This window comes from Osmerus mordax, chromosome 13, assembly GCF_038355195.1.
Source record: "Osmerus mordax isolate fOsmMor3 chromosome 13, fOsmMor3.pri, whole genome shotgun sequence".
NCBI classification, from domain to species: Eukaryota; Metazoa; Chordata; class Actinopteri; order Osmeriformes; family Osmeridae; genus Osmerus; species Osmerus mordax.
In genome coordinates, this window is record NC_090062.1 from 13,815,748 (window position 1) to 13,842,412 (window position 26,665).

The 26,665-nt window shown below is 40.8% G+C and overlaps 2 protein-coding genes across 2 annotated transcripts; both read left to right on the forward strand.

Moving 5' to 3' along the window:
- The first annotated feature begins 212 nt into the window (after nt 1-212).
- LOC136955849 (RNA polymerase II elongation factor ELL2-like) lies at nt 213-16,484 on the forward strand. Its single transcript, XM_067249609.1, has 12 exons — nt 213-350; nt 849-896; nt 8,554-8,681; nt 9,613-9,776; nt 11,358-11,599; nt 12,404-12,528; nt 13,185-13,305; nt 13,437-13,896; nt 14,561-14,615; nt 14,799-14,970; nt 15,130-15,174; nt 15,300-16,484. The coding sequence occupies exons 1-12, from the start codon at nt 213-215 to the stop codon at nt 15,399-15,401; spliced, it is 1,800 nt and encodes a 599-aa protein (XP_067105710.1). The 3' UTR covers nt 15,402-16,484.
- Nucleotides 16,485-17,935: 1,451 nt separating this feature from the next.
- wdr93 (WD repeat domain 93) lies at nt 17,936-23,015 on the forward strand. The gene is made up of 15 exons (XM_067249457.1): nt 17,936-17,976; nt 18,288-18,597; nt 18,696-18,897; nt 19,017-19,081; nt 19,165-19,243; nt 19,350-19,441; nt 19,594-19,672; nt 19,913-20,099; nt 20,496-20,623; nt 20,824-20,955; nt 21,335-21,548; nt 21,646-21,706; nt 21,948-22,104; nt 22,298-22,481; nt 22,713-23,015. Exons 2-15 carry the CDS (start codon nt 18,313-18,315, stop codon nt 22,810-22,812), a joined length of 1,965 nt encoding a protein of 654 aa, XP_067105558.1. The 5' UTR covers nt 17,936-17,976; nt 18,288-18,312; the 3' UTR covers nt 22,813-23,015.
- Nucleotides 23,016-26,665: the final 3,650 nt, after the last annotated feature.

A 26,665-nucleotide genomic window follows, 5' to 3' on the forward strand; every position in this document is an offset into this window, starting at 1 on the left:
ATCGTCTGTTTCATACAATATAAAGCACCATGTAACTGCACTTTATCCTTCTCACAAAAGCGTAATGCATTCTGCAATGTGCGTTTGCGTACAATGCGTGCTGCGCTTCATTTATGACGTGCAAGAACGCTGTTGCCACACGAAACCCCGCCTCTGTGACGTTTGAATGAGAACGTCTTGAACTCGAGACACTTCAATTCCAGAACCCAGCGATGGCAGCGCTGAGGCAGGAACACCGCTATGGACTCTCCTGTGGAAAGATTGATAAAAACATTCCAAACAAGACACTTTATCACGTCAAGCTCACAGACACAGCCATCAGAGCCTTGGAAGCCTATCAAAACCTGAAGGTATCATCTAAGAAAAAATGTATTTGCTTGTCAAAGTATTTGGTTTATTATGGGTTGCCTTTTATGTTCACTGTAATTGCAGTTTTTACAATTACCTGTGAATTACTGTCAACGAATCGCTACTGAGATTGTATTTGTCCAAATCGATATATGATACAAATATTCACATTGTTGCATGCTTGGAGTTTGGGGTGGCTATGGAAAGTAAGGCTACTTGTCAGTTGTTCACTTGCTAACTGATGTCGATTTAAAATTTAAGTAATTCAAGACTTTGTCAGTAGCTACTGTTTGGAATAGTAATTAGCCATTGCTCCTATGAATTTCTAGGAGTTTGAGTTGAAAACGCATGCGTCTAACCGTGTTTCTGTGTAAACACGTTTATCTTTCAGACTCATGGATTAAAATAAATAAATAAGTGTAATAAAGTGTTACTGAAATTAGTCTGCACTGGCCTTTCACATTTATTATGTTTTATAACAAAAACAATCTTCTCCCTAGGGATGCTTGCCAAATCAACCGTCTATTTGCTTCAAAGGACATCAGGGGGTAAGACATAAACAGTTTACTGCTTCATCCTACGTTGCCAATAAATGTACTTCACAGACAATTAGCAAGAGATTGCTTTGTGTCTGATGACCCTATTACATTATTTCCTATTCTTTAGATATAACGTTTAATGATCTCTTCCTTTGGGTAAAAAAAAGGGATTAATATTTCTCAATTCTTATGGTTATTCTGATAGCTCTAGAGTTATATGGTGTACAGTAACAGCAACAGTTCTAGAACCCTGGAGTTGGAGCCTTGTAGTCTTTCTGAAGATCTCAGCCATGCAGGTTACTCGGTCAGCCTGGTGACTGTGAGGAGGCTTTGTTTAGTGAGCAGCAATGCTGAGGCTGAGGGGACAAGAGGGGGCAGGGAAAGAGAGCTGTGTCTTTTGCGCAGGCATAGCAGAGAGAGTTCCCTCAGCTGGTCAAAAAGGAAAACCGGTAATAGGTTTGAAAGTGAGAATCAATCACAAAAAATCCAACAGATTATCACAAGCCACATGACTGATTGACTGAACGATGGGAAAACCATATTATATAGCCTACTCCTGATGGAACCCTAGTCCGTAGCCTCAATCTAATAATCCTAGACTAAATGTAGGAATAGAAAAAGCCTTTGGGACTATTTCACTTTTGCCTATTACACATTCTAATTGCATGAGCTGGTTGAGAACTCCCCATGTGGTGAGTTAAGGGGTGATGAGGGCACTAGTGTTATTAAGGGATCAGATTAAACCTTCTAGTAGAGGTAGTACAGATAGATGATACTGGAGCTATGGTTTGCGTGTGTGTGTGTGTGTGTGTGTGTGCGTGCGTGCGTTCACAGAATAAGGAAGTCTGGTGTGGCTGTTTTAATAGGTGGAAAAAGGAAAGTGTGTCAAGCATGTTTAGTGTGACTCATGTCTCATCATAACTTAAAATAATATAATTGGATTTAATGTGGAACTGCACCTTTCTCATCATCTAAAATGTGATGATTATTATCATATAAGTTAATAAGCCGTTCTTAAGCTTCGTAAACTGGCGGTAGAACCCACAAGTTGTGTGGGAAAGTGGCATCAATGTTTGCCTTTAAGGAAAGGCACGTTGACATCAAGCCAAAGTATATACTATTTACTATGCCCTAACTCACCCCTATGCCCTACACTTGAGACATGGGAGTGTGTAGTCAGAATAGGAGATTTCCCATAAACCCTGTAGATGCCCCCACTCTAGAATGTCATGGTGCAGTAGGATAGTCCACTTGGGAAGAATGTCCTGCTGGGTGGTTGTCAGATGCCATTTTCCCATGCCTCCTCTGAAGGCACGGAACACCTTCAATCCAGCGTTCCAATAAAAAACAAACAGAATTGCAGACTTGTTTTAATAGGGATCCAGTTAGACATAGGTAGGTAGGCAAGTTATTTCTCCGTCACAAAAGTAATAGAAGGAGAGTAGGCATATCACACTTCAGTCCGAATCCTGATTTTTGATGTGGGCCCAACTATTATGAAAAAAGGAAGCCATGGACAGATTACAGTTCAGAGGCACTGCTGTATTAGACTAAACAGGAGTTATTGTTTTTGTTGATGTGAGTGGTATAGTAGTATTACATGAGCTTTGCTTATTTTCTATGATTGTCACTTGGGTAATTACAGTAAGTGAGTAAATTTAACTGATAAACTAAAACTCATGTTAGTGGACCTGTCTGAACTGAGTGTCAGAATCAATTGTTCCACTTATAAGCATGCTTCGGCTTGATTAATATGTTTATGCTACGTGTCTCACCTCCCTGTAAGGGCTGTCTGAAGATCTGGAGCCCTGTAGCAACAGAATCCTCTCCACTGCTCGTGGGGCACTCGGTTCCCTGCAGTGAGTTCTGTCCCCATGGGTCTGCCCCGTGATTGTTTGCTGTCCTCCTCTGATTTGAATAACAATAAGAGGAATGCCTCTGGAATGTTCTCCATCATCTGAGAAAGACCAGAAACAGGTTTTTTTCTGTGGCAGAGCTCCCGCTACTCTCTGTCCAGATGTGTTTTGGTGTGCCTGGAAGGCATTGTTTGTGTTCAAGATGACTGCTGTATCAGTCTAGTGCCCTCGTGTACGCTCCTAATGTATGTGTCTAAAACGCATTCAGTTTTGGTTTTCCTCTGGGTTTGTTCTTAGAGCCTGCTAATCAATATGCTCTTGCTAATGTACAAACAATGGGGGACTTGTTGAGGAATTGTGCTTACTACTCGTTGGAGATATAGCTCACCCCTTACTTAAAACGTTAGCCGAGAACACAAATATGTTGTGTGGTGGAATGGATTATTAATTGTGAGAAGTGTCAGTGGTTTAGAGGGTGAAAATGTGTTCATTGTTTGCATTACGCAGCTTAAGGAAATGGAACACATCTTGGCCTGCTGGGGAACGTGTCATTCTAATTCCTTGATGTGAAAACCTCCACCACGGCAAATGACACATGAAAGGGTGCTTGTTCTAACCGAGTTTCTCTCAAACATGTTCTATAAGCCCATGGCCACCGCACCTGCCTTCTCTGTTGAGATCCCATTTCATATTGAGATGGAGCTTTGTGTTGGGCACACTGACCCACAATTTGTTGACGCTGACAGGTTGGCCTCTGAGGCACCTGGTAGAGACAGTTCATCTTAGGCATTAAAGGCAAAACCTTGAGGGAATCTTGTGCCACAACGTCCCCCCTCCTCTTTCCGCCCTCCCCGTTCCCAACCCCCCTTCCAGCATCCAGCCATCCATCCCACCCCTCCTCCTCCTCCCATATCTCTCTCCAGTGCTGGAACAAGCGGTCTGCCCAGACTTAGCTTGAAATTGTAAATGTAAAGGGATGGAAGGTGATTACGGGCTGGCTTGATTACATGCACTGTCTCCCACTCATGGCAGCCACATTAATCACTCAGCGGTCGCACGTGGAGCTCAGCTCGGAGGGGAACGCAGCGAGGCAGCTCGGGCTGACGATCGCAGACACAGACACATTGTGTTTCTGTGATGTCGTCCTCCCCATTGTGGATGCATGGGCGAGGAGGGCCATTGTGCTCCTCTTAAACGGCTTGTGTCGACTTGTGGGCCCCCGAGAAACACTTTGGCTCTTTTGTGCGTCTTGGGAAACGAGAAATGTTGAGGTTACTGGTGGTCTGTTTACAGGATTGGGATAGGGGATGATTCAACGGTGTGTGCGTGTGTGTTCCAGTCTCTGAGATGTTTGGCAGAGTATTTACAGTCATCCCAGCCCCCTCCCTCCTCCTTATGTCTGATGACTGGCAGTAATGCTCATCACACCCTGGTGAGAGGACCTGGAGTGCTGCCTCTAACAGCACATGCTGGATTAGTAAACGCACACTAACACACTCACACACTCTCACACATGCACACACACCATGTATTACCACCCTCAGTGACTTGCATCCAACTCGCAGGCAGCAGGTTTGCTTATTCATATCTGACAGAAAAGGGAAGCAGAGCCATGGCATCACACTCTGGAGACGAGGAGCGGAGAACAAAGGACAGGCTGTTTTCAGGGGCCATTACTCAGGCTAGTGAGGATGTGAAAACAATAGGCTGCATGAGATCTACACCCAGACCCCACATTCAACCAAAGTCTGGCAGGAAACACAATCCTCACACATACAGCTCTCTCTCTCACACACATTTTGTTCAATTGGCTTGATTATTTGATAAACCCAGAATGATGTTGTTTCTGCCTTGTCAATTCTGTTAGGGCTATATTATTGCACAAATCCTCTTGATTGTGTGTGTGTGTGTGATGACCCAGGCAAGGTTTGCTTGTCAAGAACCATCTTTGTTCCCGTAAGAGTGACAGGCTGGTTCTTCCGGGTGTTTGACCCTGTGATGCAGGGAATGTGAGAAGGGGCTCCTATATCCCCACACATCACATGACAAGCATTGTTAGCCGTAATGGTTTGGAGGTTTCTATTATCTTAGACACATAGACAACAACACTACAACTGCACCAAACGTACAGCCTCGACATGTTCCCCATGTGAAAGTCAACAAGGTTAAAAGTTGAAATGTCTGAACAGTTATTCAATATAATTTGAATCTAACATGATTACCATAAAAGAATGTTGAGACCTTTGGGGAATGGCAGAATGCCAGAGGGTGTGTGGAGAAATCTCTTCACCTAGTCACTTCATTGGATCTTACTGTAGCTCTGCAATCTTATTGGTTTCTTCATGCGATCCAGATATCTGTCATTGAGCTTGCAATGAATTTATTTCGAGAGGGATAGACACAGAGAGAGAGAGAGAAAGAGAGAGAGAGAAAGAGAGAGGCAGAGCCAGAGAGCCGGCCCAGGCCCAATGCTGCCTCCCCCCCTCTGACATCTGGTGATGAAGATGAAGGAGGAGGCTGTGAAAGAATGGACCGCTCAGACTGAACTGACCTGAGTGACGTTGATTAGAATGAGAATATGAAGCGTGCACTGGTGGAGTGAGGGAAAGAGAGGGTGTGGCTATTGGCAACTGTGAGAGCGAATATGGATAGAGATGGGGAGGGGGCGGGGACTAGGACCCGGGTTATAAGAGAGGTTAAGAGTCGAACCACCTTAAACCTCTGCTTTTTGTGCCGCAGTCTTGGCCCCAGCCTTAGGGGGTCATTGAGCATTATTGGGGTTGTAAGTCACTCCCAAGTGCAGGGGTTGTTTTGAATCCACAGCCCAGTCTCTGATTTATGGCTTTCTAGCATCGCTTACATTTTGACATCTGATTATTTCTTGCCTGTTTTACGTCTGGTTTTCCCATCTCTCACTTCTGAAATCAAAAGCGAAAGACTGGACGGCAAATTCCTTGAATATTTGACTTGAAAGACGGACATAAATATTTAATTATTCATGGTCAGTTGGTCTCTTGAATTGCCAAGTCCTTTGTGGAAGGGCGTCTAGTGTGGGGTGCCATGAGTAGCTCTCTGGAGTGTTAGACTTTGGTGTGAGCCCAGTGGCTTAGAATGAGAGTGCTTGTTGTGTTACTCTCAGTAGGGGTTCCTGGAGTCTGCCTGTGGAGGTCATACTTTAGGAAGAGCTGTCATTGGCTGGATGCCAGGAAGCGCTTCTGGGACCTCTGCATGACTGGGCATTTCTAACAGCTGGACTCCTGCATTTGCCCGTGGCACAATCCTATGAACACAGACTCAATCAATTATTAATATCCCTGTTAGCTAGAAGAGGACTGGCAGTAAATATCCCTCTGATCAATGCAGAATTCTGATGTCTCTTTTGTTCTTTCTCGCATCCACAGAGACTCCAGTTGAGTGAGATGTTTATTGTGATCCAGTTATTATGGTTAATCAGCTTGCAGCTCAGACTGTTGCCAATTTTCTGCTTTATTTAGCACTGTATTGCTCAACTATCACTGTGATTCAACTGAAAGTTCAGCTTTTCTCCTAAATGCATTTAGGCCATGATGAGCTGAAATTTCTCTTAGGTCTCAGTTAGAAGAAACTGTTGAAGGGTTATTTAAGGATGTCTTTAAAGACTCCTTTGTAGTTAAATAGCTGTCTTAAATTTTATAGCTCCAAACCTAAACACTAATAAAAGAACATATTTTCTTACAGAACATGCAGCTTTTCACGGTCCTTTCTTTGGAAAGACTGGTTACTTCACATCGACTTGAATTTCATTCGGAACGCATAACAGCCGGGTCATCTTTAACTCTTCGAGTTGAATAGCGAAGGCTGTTCTTCCTGTTAAAGGTCTTGTTTTTGTTCTAAAAGACACAACACCTCAAGAACTGTTTATTCCAAACCAGCTGTTTCTAAATTGCGTAATATGGAGCAAGAGTACTTTGACAGATGATGGTTATACTACATTAGGTTACTGAAACAGACACTTGTTTTTAATTATTATTAATTATATTTATTCTATTTATTTTATTAGCACGTGAGTACTCACAACTTACATTTTATTTTGCACTGTGTGGCTATTACAACCATTTAGCATAGCCTACAGCCCTATTAAACAGTTCTAAAAGGGGAAAAATGTAACACGGAAATGACAATAACCACAATGTTGAAAATCAGGTTGCGCTATAGTTGGACCTGCTATTGGCCTTATTATCAGCAGTGTAACCACACACTGGGACTGCAGGCTGTCAGTCCCAGTGCTATCAGCTTTAGACAGGGATGTTTTTGTAAATTCCTGCAGTGAAAGCCAGCGTGCATGGACATGTGCAACAGACAGATAAGATAGTGAAGTTTAGATTTTTTCATTGCTCCAAAGACGGGCCTGAACCCTTGATTCGTGTCATGCACAGTCCTCAAATCCCAGTGCACTGTGAACTATTTCACCTTTGGTCAGGGTAAAGGAGGAAACCGGAGTACCATAACAAAGTAACAGCAGCTCAAAGATAACCAGGGTTAAAGGAAGGGAAATGCCGTTTTAATGACTTCCTGCTTTGCTAAAATGAAACTGGACATTTAGGCAATAGCCTACCTGCAGCATGGAGAAGGAGATTACAGTGAAGCTGCTGATAAGTTCAAATACAATGGAGGATTTATGTGGCCTTAAAGTGTCCCAGGTACTTGAAGGATCAAATTTTATATTGTCTGTGTTCCCACTGACCTCTGATAAATCCTCATTAGATCCTCTCCCTTAGCCGTTTTTATTAGACTCACTGAAAATGTGGTCTGTAGCTTGAGGTCACCGACCATGCAAGTCTGAATTCATTGGACTTGTCCTTTGGCCATGGAGGTCAGAGGGCAGTGGTCATTCTGATACAAAACCAGTAGTTACTATATTTTTGTTTTTAGTAGTAAAGTAATATTTCCCTATCATTATGTGCTGCTAGACTGTTCCAGTCTGTGGTGAGACAGATAGTGATTATAGTAAAGCAAGTCAAGCAAGGCATAGCTACAATTGAAGCATTCCATCTAAGTGTGGTAAAGCTGTAGATCAAGTGTAAAAGTCATTTATTACTCACTAATGCATGTGTGTCTTGTTTTGACTGTGTGTATGTTTATGTGTGAGTGAGTGTTAGTGAGTGTGGTTATGTGTGTGTATGTGTGCACATGTGGTTATGTGGTTATGTGTGTGTGTGTGTGTGTCAGCCCAAGAGCTTGGAGTCCTGGCTCTACTGTGCTCCAGTAAGTCTGCAGTGGGATCTCAGGGACACCATGGCAGACAGGACTTAAAAACACTGTTTACCCAGGGAGATATATTTATGGTCGGCTGGTGGATACACTGTGTGTGTGTGTGTGTCTGAGGATGAGAGCGAGTGAGCGAGAGAGAGATCAAGAGGGAGCAGAGGTCCTGTGGGAGGTCTAAAGTTCACCAGGCTGTGAAAACAAAGAGCAAGAGCGAGGGGTCAGAGTGCAATGTCCAGCTTTCTCTCAAGGCCTAACACCAATATTGTATCGTGCTAGTTCATTCTAGTTCAAAATATGGTCCACCATTCATTTGGAAATGCATGGTGAGACACAGAACAATGTATGGGTCCTGCCCTGCCCATTAAAGGCTCCTGCCCTTAAATTTTTAGCTCGGCAAGAAATACATGCGTTAGACTGCATGGAAATTAGACATCCTACCCAGTACTTGACTGTAAAACTGTCAAGCCCATATATCAACAGTTGACATCACTCTGTAGTGTGTATGTTAGGGACAAGCTCTTACCCTGGACGTTTGCTTTTTCTTTGCTGTATTTCTTCTGCAGTACGTCAAAATCCCCACCGCCTCACCCGAATCCCCAGCTGCTCTACGCCTCTTCTCCTTCTACCTGTCCAGTGACAGCAAGGACCAGCCCCAGGCCAGCTTTGAGTGTGTCCACCAATATGTCTCCAGGTAAGGACAATCCTATTGGTTTGTATGAGCCAGTTGTATAATTGACATAATTGTTTGAGGAAACTGTGTTGTGAAGGGAAATATACAGTATCACATACAGTAAGCAGTGCCAGGGGTTCTCTGTGAGCAGGATATGGGACGTGTCCACTGCAGGCTGTCAGTTTGTTAGTGGCCTAGTGCCAACTCTTTGCATGTGGCCTTATCCCTTTAAGAGTCCTCTCTGCACCAGGAGAGTGAGCACTGTAGTTAGTTTTCTATTGTGTATGGGACTTCGCCATCGTAATATCCTGTATTTTCGGGAAGAGACCCTCTCATTATGTGTCAGTGAGAGCCTGTTTGCGTTGAAGAGAGATTGAGACAGTGCTTTACTTCAATGTAGCCTGTTGGTGCCAGCTGCCTAGCTGTGGTCTGAACTTTGCTGCTCATTCTAGACAGACGTCAGGGCCAAGACCAACATCACAAACACTGGGCTTATGTGGCTCCATTGGTCTCACCGGTATGGATGACTCTGGAGAAAAGGAAACGGATTCCGACTCTCTGTTTCTTTCTACATCTCCAGTTGTTGGGATAAAATGGAAATAATGTTTTGTTTTCATTCATGCCAATAGAATGACATCTGAAACCTATCATTCTTTATAGTACGTTGTGTATCTTGAGAATGGCCTGAAGTAGGTTTTTCTACAAATCCTTTTAGGTATTCAATATTTTCTAACGAGCTACTTCTTGGAAAGGACAGCACACATAGTTCACATGTGTAGCCTAAACTAAGTAAATCCTAAGGCATCTATCCTCATACAGTATATGGCATACATATATCAGTTAGCCTCCTCTCTGTAATAGCTAAGCTAAATCTGGACGTATGCTGTGTACATAAACAACAACGCCACACTGTGTATTTCACAGACTGAGCCTTGTGTTGTCTGACCCTCAGTGCTGGTCGAGAGCAGCTGAAGAGCCAGGGCAGTATTTTGGACAAGATCACAGTGTGTGCCACCGACGACTCATACCAGATGACGCGGGAGAGGATGTCCCAGGTGGAGAAGGACATCTGGAGCCGGTCGGCCATCGAGATCAAGCCGGGGACCACACACCCTAGTAAGACTCCTCTGTATCTCTCTATGTCTCTCACTCTCTCTCTCTCTCTCTGTCTGTATCTATCTCTCTCTCACACACATTCTTTCTCTCTCTCTTTCTCTTCATTTTCTCTTTCCTTCTCTTTCTCTCTTTTTCTCCTCTCTCTTTCCCTCTCCACCCTTTTTCTTCCTGTTATATAATCTATGGTGGCACTAACAAGGTGTCAGGAAATGCTTATCTGTTTTCTGTTGTAAAGCTTCTTTGTGTTGCAACCTAGAATCTGTAATACATCGGTGTGTGTTTCCCTGCGTACACCCCCATTGTAACACCAGTGAATTAGGTATCGTCACAGTCAACACATTCGATTAAGGCCTATCACACAGTGTCATAACAGTTACACCTGTGCAGGATCAGGTGTAACTAAATCAAAAGCATACATGTGTAAAGGTACTGCACGTTGGCTGTACAGCACTCTGAGAGCAAAAAAAAGTCACAAAGGTTGAATTGTTGCTAAAGTTCATACAGTGACATGCCAATCTTATCGCAATTTCCTCTCCCTAGGTAACACTAAACTTGAGTGGCGAGGCATGTGCTTGCATGCTATTGTTGGTGTTGTTCCTCCCTCAAAGCTTTCAAACTCTGCTTATGCAATCGGTTTCTTCTTGGCATGGTCCTGTCTGCCAGTGTTTGCACAGTGCTGGGGTTCCTGTCTTGAGTGGCTTGTGTTGGTTTTAAGTCTCAGTGTTGCGCAACATCAGTTATTGAGGTGATGATGAGCTTATAATGTATACAGTGCAGTGTTTCCCCTAGGTTTACAGCTTTGGGGGGGGGGATAAGATAAATAACAGAAGGCCATTTAGTTTGTTTAATAAAAGAGCAAGCTATAGACCTGTTTTATAGGAATGGTAACCTTAAAGGTAACTTGACCTTCCAGGGTGGGCGGGGGGGGGGCCGTTGGGGGGGCGGGGCGCCCCCCTAATATAATGTAGGGGAAACACTGCAGTGTGCCCATAGGGACTCATTTAATTGAACCCATGCTCATTCAGTACTGTACGAAGATACAAAACTATCAAACTTGCCAAAAACCCATCTATAGTAAATCCTACTAACCGTAAGATTACGGTTAGTAGGATTTACCATGGTTGATTATACAACCATGATCTTGTGCAAATTGCACAAGATCATGGTTGTATAATCAAATTATACAATCTATTTAAAGTGACTAAAATTAAGTGAGAGGTTGTCTATTGAGCAGAAACAGTGGAAGTGAGATCTGAACTGATCCTCGAGCCCTCCACTGACCCAGAAAGCAGAGCTTAAGTTATAATGAGATTATAGTTGTTAGGTGCTCTATCTGGACTTGAAGCACTGACCTCACTTGACATAACCTGGTCCAGGGACTTGAATGAGTGATTATCCCAAAAGGCAAAATGTACATTATAAGACACATTATTAAAAGCATTATGTCATCTTGACAGGTGTTTACAGTTCTGTGTGTTTGACTTCTCAAATAAGGAATGTGGAAAAGCAGGTTACAAAAAACTTAAATGATGTAATATAAGGTTTTGCAGCCATCTTGACATTTGTATTTCCTGTGTTTAGGTAAATGTGTCAAGTTACAGAAAAAGCCAACACCTCTGTCTGCATCAGACAGCCTCCACAAGCACTCTCCCACCAACAGGAGGAATAGCGCCCTGGGCCTGCTCACCCAAAGGCCTTTGCGAGAACGCATTATCCACCTTCTAGCCTTAAAGCCCTACAGGAAACCTGAGCTTCTTCTGTGGCTGGAGAGAGAGAGGGCCAGCCCTAAGGACAAGGCCGAGCTGGGCTCTTTACTGGATGAGGTAAACACACACACACACACCATTTATGTTTCAGCCGAAGTGGCCAGGCCATCCAATTTGGAAGGTTTGACTGTAGTTTTCCAATATTTACATTTACAAGTATGCGTGCATGTGTATACGTGTGAGCATGCGTGCGCACAAGCGTGCGTGTGCGTGTGTAATTAGGTCGGGGGTGTAATTATCTCTGCTGAGGGGATTGTGTTTGCAGTGGGGTGGGGTGAGCCTTCTGGCAGGAGAGCTCTGAAAGATGGATGTCCTTAGAGAAAGGCAGTCTGGGTAGATTATAGAGCGGACTACATTAGTTCGTTACCATGAGAGAAAGCCAGTCACTAGGGACTAGGATGACAGGGCTTCTGTGTGAAGTATAAACAGAAAAGGCATTGATTTTAAAGAGGATTTGCGTATAGTAGTAATAGTTTATACTATATAGCATATTTACATACTGTATGAAGGAAACAGTGTGTGTATGTGTGTGCTCTGTGTGTGTTTGAGAAGATACAATTATGAATAATTTAAACATGTTGCTAATAACCCTGAAATTATGCATGCTGTTGCGTTTGACTTTGAATTATTAATCATTAGGAATTAATACTCATTAGACTTTGATTCTGATGATCAAAGCTGGGGAGTGTGCAGTATAGAACTATGATGTATTACACTAATAAAATATCCATGTACAATAGACAAAGAAATAAAACCATTCAATTTGACATAAAAGGACCACCCAGGTCTTGCTATTGAGCTTCAATAGAAATGCTACCACACTGCTTAGCATTAATCTGCTCTTTCTGGTTTCTCTTGCAGGTGGCCAAAGTGAATCCTAAAGATAACAGCTACCTCCTCAAGGACGAGTGCTACAGACTTGTTCAAAGGGACTGGCCTGGCTACGTGGAGGAGGAGAAGCAGCTAGTTAACAGGCTGCTGGCCAGGTGGGTTCCTGTGTGATTCTGACTACTCATCGCCATGAACAGATGGCGTCTACACAGCATATAGAATTACAACAATAACATTTCTTAGAAAGGAGCATTTGCGTTCCGTTTTATTAAACAAGGTATTCACTGGCATTTTGGGATGGTACACACGGGAGCCTGTCTTTATGACATTACTTCTATCATCATGATATACTGTGAACAACAACGGGTGGTGCTAAGCTTCACCTCAAAAGTGTTACTTGATGCAACGCTCAAGGTGTATAGATATGTAAACACAAATATTTAGATGCTTGATGGAAATGGGAAAGGGAGTTGTTTGTGGAATGACTGGACAGGAAATTGACTTAATATGGTAATTGTTTTGTTCATAATGGCAGACATGAGGCACAATTGTTATCTGCTGCCAGAGCAGCTACATGCCTGAGTGCAGTAGGCAGGCAGTAGTGTGGTGTCTTCCTGCAGGTGTTGCCTAATGCTAGAAAACAGGATTCAGCATGTCTCAACCTGCTGTATATAATAAGTGTTAGCCTGCTTATTTTTCTGTAGCCCCATAAACTATACCGTAGCACAGTGACAATTATAAAACTTAAACTTACATGTATATTTCTAGCTGCTTTTGTAACTGTCATTTTTCTGCCTTGGCTTGTTTGCAGGAAATTGCAGCTGCAGAGTAGCAGCCAATCAAGAACTTTCCAGGCAAATTCTACAAACTCATTCCACAAGACTTCCTGGGATTCTCCTTTGCATCACACCTCAGTCAAGAATCCTGCCGGGGTAAATCTGATGTCTATGAAGCTGAATTAGCTGTCTGCAAAGGACAGAGTGCATCCTGTCAACACATTATTAAAATAGCAAACTAAATATGTTACAGATGGTGACACAGCTCTTTCTTCTTCCTTCCTCAGAAACGGCCTCTGCCTTCGGACTCATTGGACAGCCCGGCTCTGAAAAAACAAAGACTCATAGACCAGAGGTTGCATCTGCAGCCAACTACTAACGGACTATCAAATTGCAAAGACCAATCCCCCTCTCTCAATCCTATTTTCCACACAAACACTGAGTTTCAAAGGACAAGTAACCACATTTCAAACAGCCAAAATGGCTTCCTCCCCCCTATGGACAAGTTAAGTAGCTCTACTGATGATCACATGTCAGAGAGAGGAGAACACAGCCCCCAAGTGACCGGCCAGGAGACACTGCAGAATGACTCAGACTGCGTTCACCAGCAGCTCGCCAACAGTCAGCATAAAAAGAAAAAGTCTAAGAAGCATAAAGAGAAGGAGAGGGAGCGATTAAAAGACAGGCAGACTAGCGAGTGGCTGGAAAACAGCCCAAATATCAAACAAATTCAAGATAAACCCCATGGTAAGGAGCTTTCACATACAATATCACCTTTCTTTTCCTTCACATTTTGTTAGTCATGTAGGCAAATTTTCATTCTGTCAAAGTTATGACATGTTGTGTCCATGGTTAATGGAAAAACATTATTTTGCATCACGAACAGGATTTTTCCTCATGGAAAATATTTATACGTAATGTATCATACTACATCAAGGGGGTGACTTCAACATACGGCTTAGTGGAGTATCAGATAAGATGTTTTGTTTCATTGCATACACACAAAATAACATAACCTTGTGCTTTTTTTCTTTATTTTATTTTTATTTTTACATGAGTTACGTTTGTGTGGCCTCACTGCATGAGTACCTTTGTTTATCTTCAGCAGTATACTTATAAAGTATTATCTCTCATAGGCCAGGTTGTGTTCACAACCTTTACTAGTTCCCACAAGTCTACTCTCTTGGGTCCCCGGTGTACCTTGTGTCTGATTGAGTCAATAACAGCCAGAGAAGAGTGTATTAAGTCTCTAAGCTGCCTTGTCTCCTGACACTTTCAGACTCTCTTAGTGTGTAGCTGCACGCTTATAATGGCATGCAATGACACATGAGGCATTTAGCACAACACAAAGCTATATTTTGTGTGTGTAATAGCATTAACTTCATCATGTCTTGTGTGTTTACAAATGCAGAACCTGCCATCACAAATGCTGTTCCTGCGGTGGAGGAGAAGCCCGATTACGTACTGTGAGTATCAACAAATGATACCACTTACTAACACTTGCCTGGAAGCAAGTGAGCTATTGAGTTTGTGATATATGAAATAAAGCTGTCTCGACAGTAGAACTCAGTGAAACTGTACTGCCACAGTGTGGACCAAAAGAGAAACACCGGGTACAACCATTAATGCGAACACATCTGTCTCTTCAGAGCATACAGTCCCATTAGTAATGTGGAGGAGCGGCAGAGATACCAGGTAGACTTCTGTGCTGAGTATGATGAGTACAAAGACCTGCATTCCAGGATTGCCACAATCACACATATGTTTGTCCAGCTTGGCTCAAAGATCAAGAGTCTGTCTCCAGGAACACAGGAATACAAGGTACAGTATGCAGCAGGTATATGCTGTGATTATGACATGACTTAAAGAATGTTATATCTTACGGTCTTACATTATTGCATGACTGTTCTATTAAATATTTTCTGGTCTGATGAATACTCTGATATTTGATGTGTTTTTGTTTTGCATTGTGCCACATAGATTATGGAAGACCAAATACTGGACAAGTACAAGAAGTATCGAAAGGTGGGTCATGATTGTGTGGTTTTGAGTCTGAAAAGCTAAAAGTCTTATAGGCATTGTAGTATTCAGCTGTCTCGTTTGACATTCATACATCGTTTAACGGATGTAATAATTTCTTGTCTCTGCAGAAGTTTCCGGGCTATCGGGAAGAAAAAAAACGCTGTGAATATCTCCATCAGAAACTTTCCCACATAAAACAACTCATTACAGACTTTGACCTCTCTCAATAACCCCTCATAGTGATGGCGTATCCATAGAGTTATATTAGGGCGTATCCTGTGATCTGTGCGCAAGAGAAATGGAACCATCAGCATTAGCACAAACTTCAAATGCATTTTCACTTTAAAGGTCTAGAACTTTCCAATGACCTTTTAGAGGTCCACTACTGCCACTCAGAACATTACGATCGCTAAATACTGATTCAAAGAAGAAAAAGGCTATCTATTTCTAGTTTTGTTTTATTATTGATTTGCATATTAGTTTTGAATGTTTGTTCAGACTATAAAATACCAGAGAAAATCACTTCCTTGTTTTGTGTCCCAAAACATATTAAATAATGTTTTTGCTTTAATATTTTAATTTTCTGTTCTGCAACCTCATGCCTAGAGCGCTCTTCACTAAACAAGATGATAAAACAATTAGACAGAATTAAGTCTGTCTGATTACATAAGGCAAAATGGTGCAGTAGTTGCCCTGTGCCTGTCCAAAGCAGTCACCACAGAGAAAGAACACTTGGTTGGCAACTTTTTCAGTCACTTTGTTATTGCGCTATTGTTTGGTAAGAGACCTTGGTCTTCCTTTCTCTCTAAATTCTTTGAACTACTGATGTATTTATTTAGAACCTTGGACTTCTGTCTTGTTCTGTTTATTGTATGTGATCTGTTCTCTTGTTTTGCACTGCCCCCTGTCAGCCTTGGGGGTGAGGAACATGTCACATGACATCAGTGTGTTTGTACGGGGTGGTGTGAACAAGGAGAGGAGGTTTGTGAGGTACACTAAATGTCTATCAAAAGTAGTGAGTATATGTTGCAGGGTTCAGGTGAAACTCAATTCCCTTAAGAAGATTAAAACTGATTTTCAAGAATTTGAAAATAGTTTTAATACAATACCATATTGTCGAAACTAATGATGGAAACATTTACATTAGTCATTGTAGAGGGAATCAGTTACGGTCATTGTTAGATTTGCCAATGCATTGTAGTGTCAAACCAATCTAATTGAGAGTGTTTCAATGATTACTTATTATGATTATGTATTTTGCACTGAATGTTCACCACAAGGGTTTCGAGGCCTTATAAAACAAACTGCCAACATCCTTGACATTATATTAGTAGATCTGTTTTGTCATATTCTCATGATTACTGTCTTGTCTGTCTTCCTTACATCATTTACACATTTAGCCCTGTAGCTCTGTATCTATAGCCTGTGTAAATGTCATTCCTGGTTCTAATTGCTATTTCAGTTGTGCCCATTATGGATACTAAGATCCTATACCATTTAAAACAGAATTATATTTGAATTAAATATACACATATATCCCCTGTTTCATTAGGCAGTTGTGAGGTTCATGAAACAACATTGACCAAACATTGCTTTACTTTCACTTTGTAACCTTTGCACTTAAATTTGTGTTGTTTTAGGATGGCACTTAAATTTGTATTGTTTTTAGAAAGGATTAATTTTTCGGTGCCTTAATATTACTCTTTCTTGATCATAAGACAGACAAACAGGAACCACACATTGATGAAACTGATGTTGTCACTGAATGATGGACAGACATATCCAAATGTGTCTGAGTTACACTGAATACAAAATAGTGTTTAAATATGGTTACCAACAAACGTTAACAATAGTTAATTGTTTTTATTATATACTTTATTATTAGTCTTGATTTGTTGAAAACTAAGTAATGATGACTGATATTTATTATCAGAAATATTGTCTGAAATGAAAATGTTCCAATTTCCAAGTAACTCAGCCTAAAACACTATAGCCTACTTAGTTATATTAAACTGTGATACCACAGATGAGCGGCTAATATTTCCGGCAAAATGTTTGCCAAAGTTAAGAGAGAAACAACGTAATGCCAGAGCCCGTCTACAAATATATATCCCATATTAAACATTCTCTAGTAATGCTGAGTTACAGTAGGCTCCGTGTTAGTGTATCCGCCTGGAGATAAGCCCACCTAGGACATGGTAATGTTGAAGTGAAACAAAAATGCTTTAATGGGCATTGTTTTAAAATAGCATTTTACAAATTTGATGTTTGTCCTGGTGTACAGATGCTAAATAATACAATTTATGTCTACTGCGAGGTAGTTCTGTTTTGTGTCCTGGACAGAATGTATAATTGTGTTAAGACTGCATAATGTACATTGACCTGTGGTCAGTGATTTATGTATTGGACGGAGTCTCTTAACTGTTTAGTTAGATTTTTTCAGTAACAACAGACTATGGATGGTCTACACTCACCATAAACTAACTGGATAAACCCATACCATAAAGTAACTTAGCTCTATATTTTCATCAAGAATGCCGTTGAGTGAAGGCAAAGATAAGTGACAGCCAGAGGGGTGGTACTGGTTGGTTTACCCCGTGTCGAGCAACGTACGTAATACAACGTATTGGTACTACCTAGTCTACCGTCTACCACTAAGAGATAAGAGACCAGTGTGTAACTCTGTTTGTGAGTGTGCGTGTGTAGATTTTTGTGTGTGTAGATTTGTGAGAATTCGTGTCGTCATGACGACCCTTCACAACACTCCGGAAAAGGCAAAACGCACACCAATCAACCAAGGACAAGGTGAAAGCTCGGATTCACTATAGAAGTAGGCCATTTCAAAATAAAATGCAACTCAAGACAAAATAAAAAATTTCGTAATTACGTTAGTTAGCACTTGTGTGCGTATTTCATATTTTAGCTGCTTGGTTAGCTGGAATTATCGTTCTGTTAGCTATACTTGCTTGCTAGGCCAGTTAGAGTAGCTCTACTGTACTGTATACAGTAAGATACAGTCTACAGTGAAGTACAGTAGCTAGACGACGTCAAACTGTTCATTTAGCTATCCAGCCTAAGTAGCTCTAAATGTTTCTGTATTTTGTCTGATAACACAGCACAAGTTCTGGCAGTGATAGATGTATGCAAATATCTGTTCCAAGGATGCCTGTCTACATCAGAAAATGCCATGTGGATATCCCAAGGCCCCAAGAGAATGGACAAGGTGAGGATGATGAATATGAATCATACATGAGAGACCCAGACCAGCTCCGAGATCAGTTGCCTCAGCCATTTCGAATGATCGACAAGGTCCTGAGCAGACTGATTGATAGTGCATGGGACACTATTTCAGAGAGAGAAAATATTAAGATAGCAGAGCTATCCAAGAGGAACATCCCAGTTGTGCAGCTGTCTGATCACTTAAAGGTAAAACCGACAATGCAAAGCTACTAAAACAATTAGGTTTTGAAGTCTGACAGTTTGTTTATTTCTGTATGTGGACTGAATGACTTGTTTCGCTGCAGCTTCCCGTGAGGACAAACTGCTTGACTTGTTCTGAGGATGGCAGATACATATTTATGGGTCACTCCCAGGGCTTGTCTGTTAGCAGCTCTTCCTCTCTTATCTGTGTCTCAGCATGGCTGGAGGATAGAGTGGAAATCACATCCCTTCACATCACTTGTCTTGGGGAGATGACTTATCTACTTGGTGCCCTGGATGATATGGGTATCACCTTTTTTATAATGTGGTGCTTACCTAATTTACTGGCCTCCAAGCAATTCAAGAACCCATACACAGGCAGCCCTGGTTGTGATACTGTCTCTTTTTAATTTGATGCATTTCAGGTGTCGCCAGGCTCTTTGCATTTCAGGCAGAAAGCATCCACCTGATCAAAGTTATTAATGAAACAGTAAGTATAGTATTGAAAAAAATTATCAAGCAAAAATTCAGTATTATATAACCCCATGTTCTATTTTGCTATTATATCACCAGGAAGACTTTAATCAGAGAAATGTTTGCTCAAAGTTTGAATTATCCAATCGAGGAGATTTTGGATCTGCATCAATGAGCTGTAAGGTTTACCTCAGTTTTCCTTATGTGTTACTGTGTGACTCAAAACACCCGAGTCCTGCATTTCAAAGCTTTTAAAATATTTTTAAAACCATCTAACCTACTAGGCAATGGTGCTCACTGGCTTGAGGTTTACCGCTTCCCCAAAGAGTCATGGCTGAAAGAACTGGAGATGCTGCCTGCGGCATTGCAAAAACAGGTAGGGCTTAGTCATGCAATCTTATTGTTCGCTGTATTTGAAAGTTTCCACTTCAATAAAGTCTGACATTATCTTCAACATTTATTAAAAGACTAAGATAGGAATTTCATTTTTTCTTTTTACATTGTTTTTTTATATCTTTCTCTTCACAGCTCCCCCCAGGAACTGGAGATGTAAAATTGTCTCCTATAGTTATGTTAATGAAAATAAAGCCACCAAAAACTCAATCAGGTAAGTTGACTCATTCGAATTCAACAGAATGAATGGAGTGGTCACATCACCTCGCAAAGAAACCTAGTTCATAGTCTTGTGTGGGTAGGAATAGTGTCTTATTTCCTCAGTATTTGAGAAAACTAAGGATTAATTTGCCATAGTCAACATAAAAGTGTGTAAGATAAGATAACGCTTTGTCAGTGTGTATTAGAGTGAAGTTGATTTGCATAGTAATGTAAAGTCTTTTGGTCTGTCTAGGTTCCACATTGAAAAGTCCATTGGAGGTTCTACAGAAGACTGAAAATGGCACTGTGATAGGCTCTGGACAAAACCACCTGATTAGCAGTTGCCAATGGGATGATCAGGAAGCTGTTTTCAAGTCCATGTATAGAAAATATCTAATTACTAACCCCTCCAAAACAAAGGACACAGAGGAAAAAACAAGGTGAAATGTAGTCATTTGACCTACAACTGTTTAAAAATACAACCACGGTATTCTTAACAGTCAAAGGTGCAATACATCTAGATTGATAAAATATTACTGTAGACTATTGGTTTGACCATTTTCTTACTTGGCGTTACACCTTATACTGGGTCTCCAGGAACTGCTGACTCTAAGGCTCTATTTCATTAATACTTGTGATCATCTGTCTGCAGCCATTGCACAAGCCATTTTCTGCTTCCTGGGGGTCTATTTCCTGTCCTTGGAGGGACAAAACCCCTATCAGGTTGATTAAATGGAAACTGTATTTTATTCATTATTTCCAATAACTCAATCACTTTTAATTCCACAGTTGTACTCAGATATATGAACTGTGGTGGGACTATTAACCTTTTTCAGAAATGCAAATTTTTTTATCTTTCCCAACCACTTCTCAGCAGGACTGCCTGTTGCTGTCTGCATGTGGTGGACTGGTAGCCATAATCTTCTTCAGTATTTCTTGTGCAAAGCTCCCAAGGATAAGCCTGGTAGAGCATTTTTCATTCAATAACATTCAGTCAGTTGTGCACAACAGATAAGATGCATTTTCAACGAGATTTGAATAAGAACCATATTGAATAAGAAGTCTTGAGTAGCAAACTGTAGGGACTGTCTGTAGGGGCTATTTTCTATCAGCAGAGGGCAGTCGTCAAGCCTCTGACTCATTTACATCTTGTTACTGATTCAGACATGGAGCCTAAACCAGATGTGTTGTGGCCCAACGCACAGGAAATCTTCTGCTCCACTGTTAGCAGTTGCACAAACTACATTGCTCTTGGACTGGCGACTGAACTGGTTACTGTATGGGACAGATATTCAGGTTAGTGAACAGTCCACAGTATGAGTTCATTTGACAACAGATATTCATTTCCATAAAGTACAGTTTACGGAGTATGTTTGTTAGCAGTTATGCACATATTCACAATTATTCCCATACAGCCTATTAGTATTCTATATAAAAAAATGGGTATGATATTCTTTATTTTTTACAATTAAATGAAAGCTTATGAGGCAAAGTTGCATTATGCATATATTTTAGCAACTAAAGACTCCACAGACTATTTTACCAATTCATTATGATGACTTTAAAATCACCCCATCATGAAGCTTTTGTATATAAGTTATGACTACAAAATTATAACATGAATAGGATTATGTGCTGTAGGATTTTCTTTATCTTTTTTTCCACTATTCTTTAGGGCTTCCACTGCCTATTCTCTCGGTGTCAGCAGACAGTGCCTTGTGCCGGATGTTGTTTGTGGATTACCGCCATGTGTCTTCTGAGGAAACCCTCCACTGCCAGGGACAAACTCAATGCAAAATCCACCTCCTGGTTACTTGTAAGAGTGGAGCATGCCATATACTCACCACAGGGTCGGGAATGGAGTCCCAGGCCACACAACTAACTGAAAGGTTCAAGCACTTAATGGGGTATTAAGGCTTAAAAATGGATTGGCTTCGGAATGAATTAGAATTCAGAGTTAATCCAGTGTGTTTCTCTAACGACTAGACCTGCAGATCCAAGGACTCTCCCTACAGTCACAGAATCTGTGCCGTTCCTCCAGGGCTTGGTGAGACAAGTTTACTATGTAAATTTTGAAAAAGCAACATTTTCTGTCAGCATTTGGGATTTTTTGTGGAGATTACATTGGTTGATTAGCCTACACACACATCTATGTGCTGATGTGTACCATAACAGGGAAATTATGTCATTATGTAATTATTGAAAGGGGATAATTTGACATGTTGGTTGAATCTTGCACAATTTAAATTGTTCTTTCTTTTTTCAAATATGTTTGTTGTTGTAATCAGGTGTGTTTCATGCACAAGAATGGCACAATATCCCTGCAAGATGTCATTAGAAAAACCACTGTGTGTTTTTTCACCCTCCCTGCAACTCATCTGCTAGCCACCCCCTGGAGTCCAATCTTCACTCTAGACCCAGTCCAGCAAACTCTGTTAATACGAGGTATAGCTATACTTTCATTTATATGGTGTTTAATAAATACCAGTACACACACATAGCCTATGAACGTATTATTCATTATAATTGTCAAATATGTGTATACTGTATACACAGTTAGAACAAAGTCTGAATATACTGTATATATGCTTTGAACATGTGACATGCGCTGGTCTTTTGTCTGCTCTTTAAATTACAGGTGACCAACAACCCAGTGAAAATGGGTGTCCAGAAGGAAAAGACAGCAGTCTCTTTGCCTGCCACTTCCATCAGTTAGCGATTGTTGAGGCCTACAGAATGGACATAAGAGATCATTTGAAGGTTCAAAGAAGAGAAAGATTCACAGATTTGGAGAATGGATGCAATCTGTATTTCCAGAAAAGGTTTGCCCACTTGTACACATTTTGTCACTTCCGATGCCACACACACACACTCATTGAGCCATATAAGAAAACATCGTAAAAGGCCAAAACTGAATCATATTTTACCTTTATTGGCCCACAATAACTCTAAACTGTCATTTACATATCGTAATTTAGTGTTAACTACTGACCCACTCAATAGCTGTTTCGTTTATGCAGTCAGTGCTTTGTCTCTCTTGACATGTTGTGCAGAGTGCAATCTCTGGATGAAAGGAACAAAGCCATGACACATACCTGGAACCAGCTCCAGCAGCATGCTTGCTTACCCTCCACTTACAGTAATGCACTTTAGCGGACATGGCATTGTACAACAGCGGATCTGGGTGTTTTTCATACAAGAATAAATACAGCAGTACTGTTCACAGCATCTTTATGTGTACGGACCCGGGCTGGAGCTGCACTCCCTGGAGATCTGGAGTACACTTAAGTTACATTTATTGGAGCTTTACCTGACAATGATAAATATATCATTAAAAATATAAAAAAATTACTATATGGCATGTTGAAAAAAAAATATGTTAGTTTCTTTTTCGCCTTTGAACAGGGTTTATGATATTGTCCAGGATTTTCTTTTTTACCAATGGTTCATTGGTACATGCTTTATGACATACTGCTCAGCCATTTATCACAAATCAATTAATGTGTTGTGCATGAAATGACATAATAATTTGAGTTAGTTATCAGGAATTAATGTCAGCATGAAATGGATGTTGACCAGGAGTCAGAAGATTGAACCGAGCTACCCCACACTGCAGTAGCAAAAGCCTGACTCTATATGCTTCCAAATGTGGCTTGTGTTATGTTCTTATATGTCACTATAGCCAATGGATTCCCGTTCCACTGTCAGATAATGAAAGCACGTGGTGGTGACAAATGGTCAGTTTCATTTTGTGAGCTGTCTATGACTCAATCGTAATTACTGAACATTGTTTACAGTTTGGTGAACAAACATGGTAGGAAACGTCTGCATGAAAAGAGGTGACCTATTTTGAAGGAGGGTCACTTGCTGCACAGAATCCATTAGGAAGCTCCCTGTGTTACATCCTTGACTGCCCCATCAGTGCAGTATGTACACTTACGCCCCCAATCCAGAATCTGCACAAGCAAATACACAATGGCGACAGAAAGGCATCAGTAGTGCGTTCCTCAAGGCCTAATGGCAGAATCTGTCATCTTGTGATTAGTGTACCAAGGTGTGACATGGCCCTTAACAGTATGCACAGTACTTTACAGCCTAAAGGCTCTTCTTTAGCCATCACAGGACTTCTGTTAATGGGTTTGGGGAACCCCTATCATTGTCCTTGACTATCCTGTGCAGTGTGTGGTTGCTGAAAGCCACTGCTGCAAGCTTTCAATTAGGCTTGTGTCTGTAGAATGGGTACTAGAAATGTAATGGTCTTCAGTTATGTTTGAAAAATATCACCTTTAACTCTTTGATGCTAAAAGGGTTCAAAGAGATATAATTCAACAAAGCATTTTGATTCAAGCGATGTTTGATTGAGAAATTGTACATTATATCCAATGTGAAAGGAGCAGTAAAGCATAATGATATCTATTGGATTAGACAATATTTCTATATTAAACGTTGAAAAAATACATTTATCAAGTAGATTGAAGTGTCACCCTGTGCAGGGCTCATGATTTGGTAGAACTTGGAGAACTAAGGTTTCAATCAAGATCTCTTTGTCAGTATCAGGAAATCCATTAAATGCTGTGGATATTGTCTTCAACATGAAAGCATTGAATGTCAGATGGCCCAAAATGATTTTTCTGTACACAAATTCAAATCGGTTTATTGACAGTGACCATTTCATAAATCACCATCACTTTCTCTACTAAACCATTAAAAGCAGATGACTAAAACGGTTTTCTTATTTTTTCTTACAATTGCAGAGGCAGGGAAATACCTGAGGAAATCATTGTTATATTTGCCAATTAGTCACGGCCACAACAAATCAACCGATTGGCCTTTTGTTTAACATGTGTGCCTATCATAGATTTGAGATGGAGAAATAAGTAGCTCTTCCTGGCTATGATCTATTCCATGCTCAAGTGATATCCCACATTTCCAATCAAACAGGGATTACGTGATCATACTAATCCTCAGTATTCATCACCTTCTTGGATTATGTGGAAATGTATAGATGTTCTCACCTATAGGTCATGCATTGTAGGATCTGTAGTATTCTCAAACTAAATCTTAAACTAAATTTTGCAGTGTCGAAAAAAAGCAGTTAGTGTAAGTGGTTTTTCATTACCTTCAGTGTGTGTTTTATCTTCATTTAGCTGACTGTTTAAGGTTTTCTTTAATAACTAGAACTCTCGAGTTGGCTCGAGGTTGGCTTAGGTTATTGTATTTGTTTGTTGTCATTTGTAACTCCCATCTAAGAATGCTTTGTACATTGTAGCTGCCAAACAGGACAAATAACGCAATGAAGATTGTGGTGTGAGATTTTGATCAAATAAAATATTTTTATCAAATGTTTACGAACCTTAAGTGATCTTTCTTTTTGTTGCCTCCAAACGAGAGAGAAGACATTCTGATTTCATGGGTCTGGAAGGCCTCATCTGAATTTCTAAAAGCCTTTCTGATGCACGCATCAAAGCCTACACATTAGATTTCATCTGGTCTTGTGCAGGGGCTTTCCATTTTATAGATTCAGACAAACATGTACAATCAAGATTGGTTATATTACACTCTAAAATAATAATGTGTTCTGATGAGATGAGGAAATGCTTTCTCTTTTCCCTTTAATTCGCTCCAAAACTGTTCACCACATGAGTCACATACAAAAAAAACAATACAAATGATTTTAAAAAGGCAAATATTTTGCAGACTATGAACAGCTGACAGAGAACAGATGGCTGCGTGGTTAGGGAATCGGGCTATTAATCAGAAGGTTGCTGGTTCGATTCCTGGCCGTGCAGAAATGACGTTGTGTCCTTGGGCAAGGCAATTCACCCTACTTGCCCTGGGGGAATGTCCCTGTACTTGCTGTAAGTCGCTCTGGATAAGAGTGTCTGCTAAATGACTAAATGTAAATGTAAAATCATTAGATTGACAGTTAAAAACTGATGAACATTTTTAATTAAAGATCTTACTCTGTCAACACTGGTCAAAATTGGTTGAAGCAAGTAACTTAAGTATAAAAGGTACTGTCTGCCTACAGGGCACTTTTCCAATGTATAAAGCAATACTTCATATACTTCTTGATGTCTTATCAACTGCCTGTATCATTAAGATGGGAAAAGAAATATGCATACCAAAATTATACATGGTCATAAAATGTTTTTGTGCATTTGTTGACTCGAAAAGAAACCTCTCAAACATCACTTTGCTCTTCAGAATTCAGCAGGTGCTAGTAAAGGATCCATACCCTTCTTCTTTTTCTTTTTTTATCACCAACGATTTAATTTCTTATTTCCCCCTCGAGGGACTGGACAGGGATGAGGACAATACATTTCAGTAATCACAGGCTAAACAGTTGATTAAAGCCAGGAGAGCTTGTACTGCACATTGAGATATCCCTCATGGGGTTACAGAACAAAGGGAATTCCTTATCTGTTTCTGTCAAGAGTACTGAATTTGTCCCAGTCCAGGTAGTCAGGGCATAAATGCTCTTTGCTGACCTTGCTGTTACTCATCAATGATTATATTCTGTCATCCCTTGAGGGGTCCAAGTAGATCACTAAAAGCAGAAGTATGTTTGCACCACAATACTGGCACGTATTTTGAGGGCAACACTGAATGATCCCATACTGACATGCTTATAAACATGGCTATGCCCCTGCAATTTCCCTCCCTGCTTTGAAGGGGCATGATTAAATACATGCCAATGTACTCAACTCAGAAAACAGCAGTATTGGATTTGACACAGGACACAACAACAAGCAAGCATATTTCCCCCTCAATCCGTATTTGTGACAAGAACGGTTCACAAGACATCAAGACATTCATTTTCCTCATACTGTAAAGCACATGTAATGTTACGTAACCCTGTGAAGTGATTTTAGTCTTTTTTCAGAGACACATTAAGGGCATTGCCCCACCGGAGGCAACTCACATTTTCCTTTTCTGTAAGACTACACAGGATTTTACTAATTGAACGCAATATTGAAACACTTAATATATAATATGGTTATAT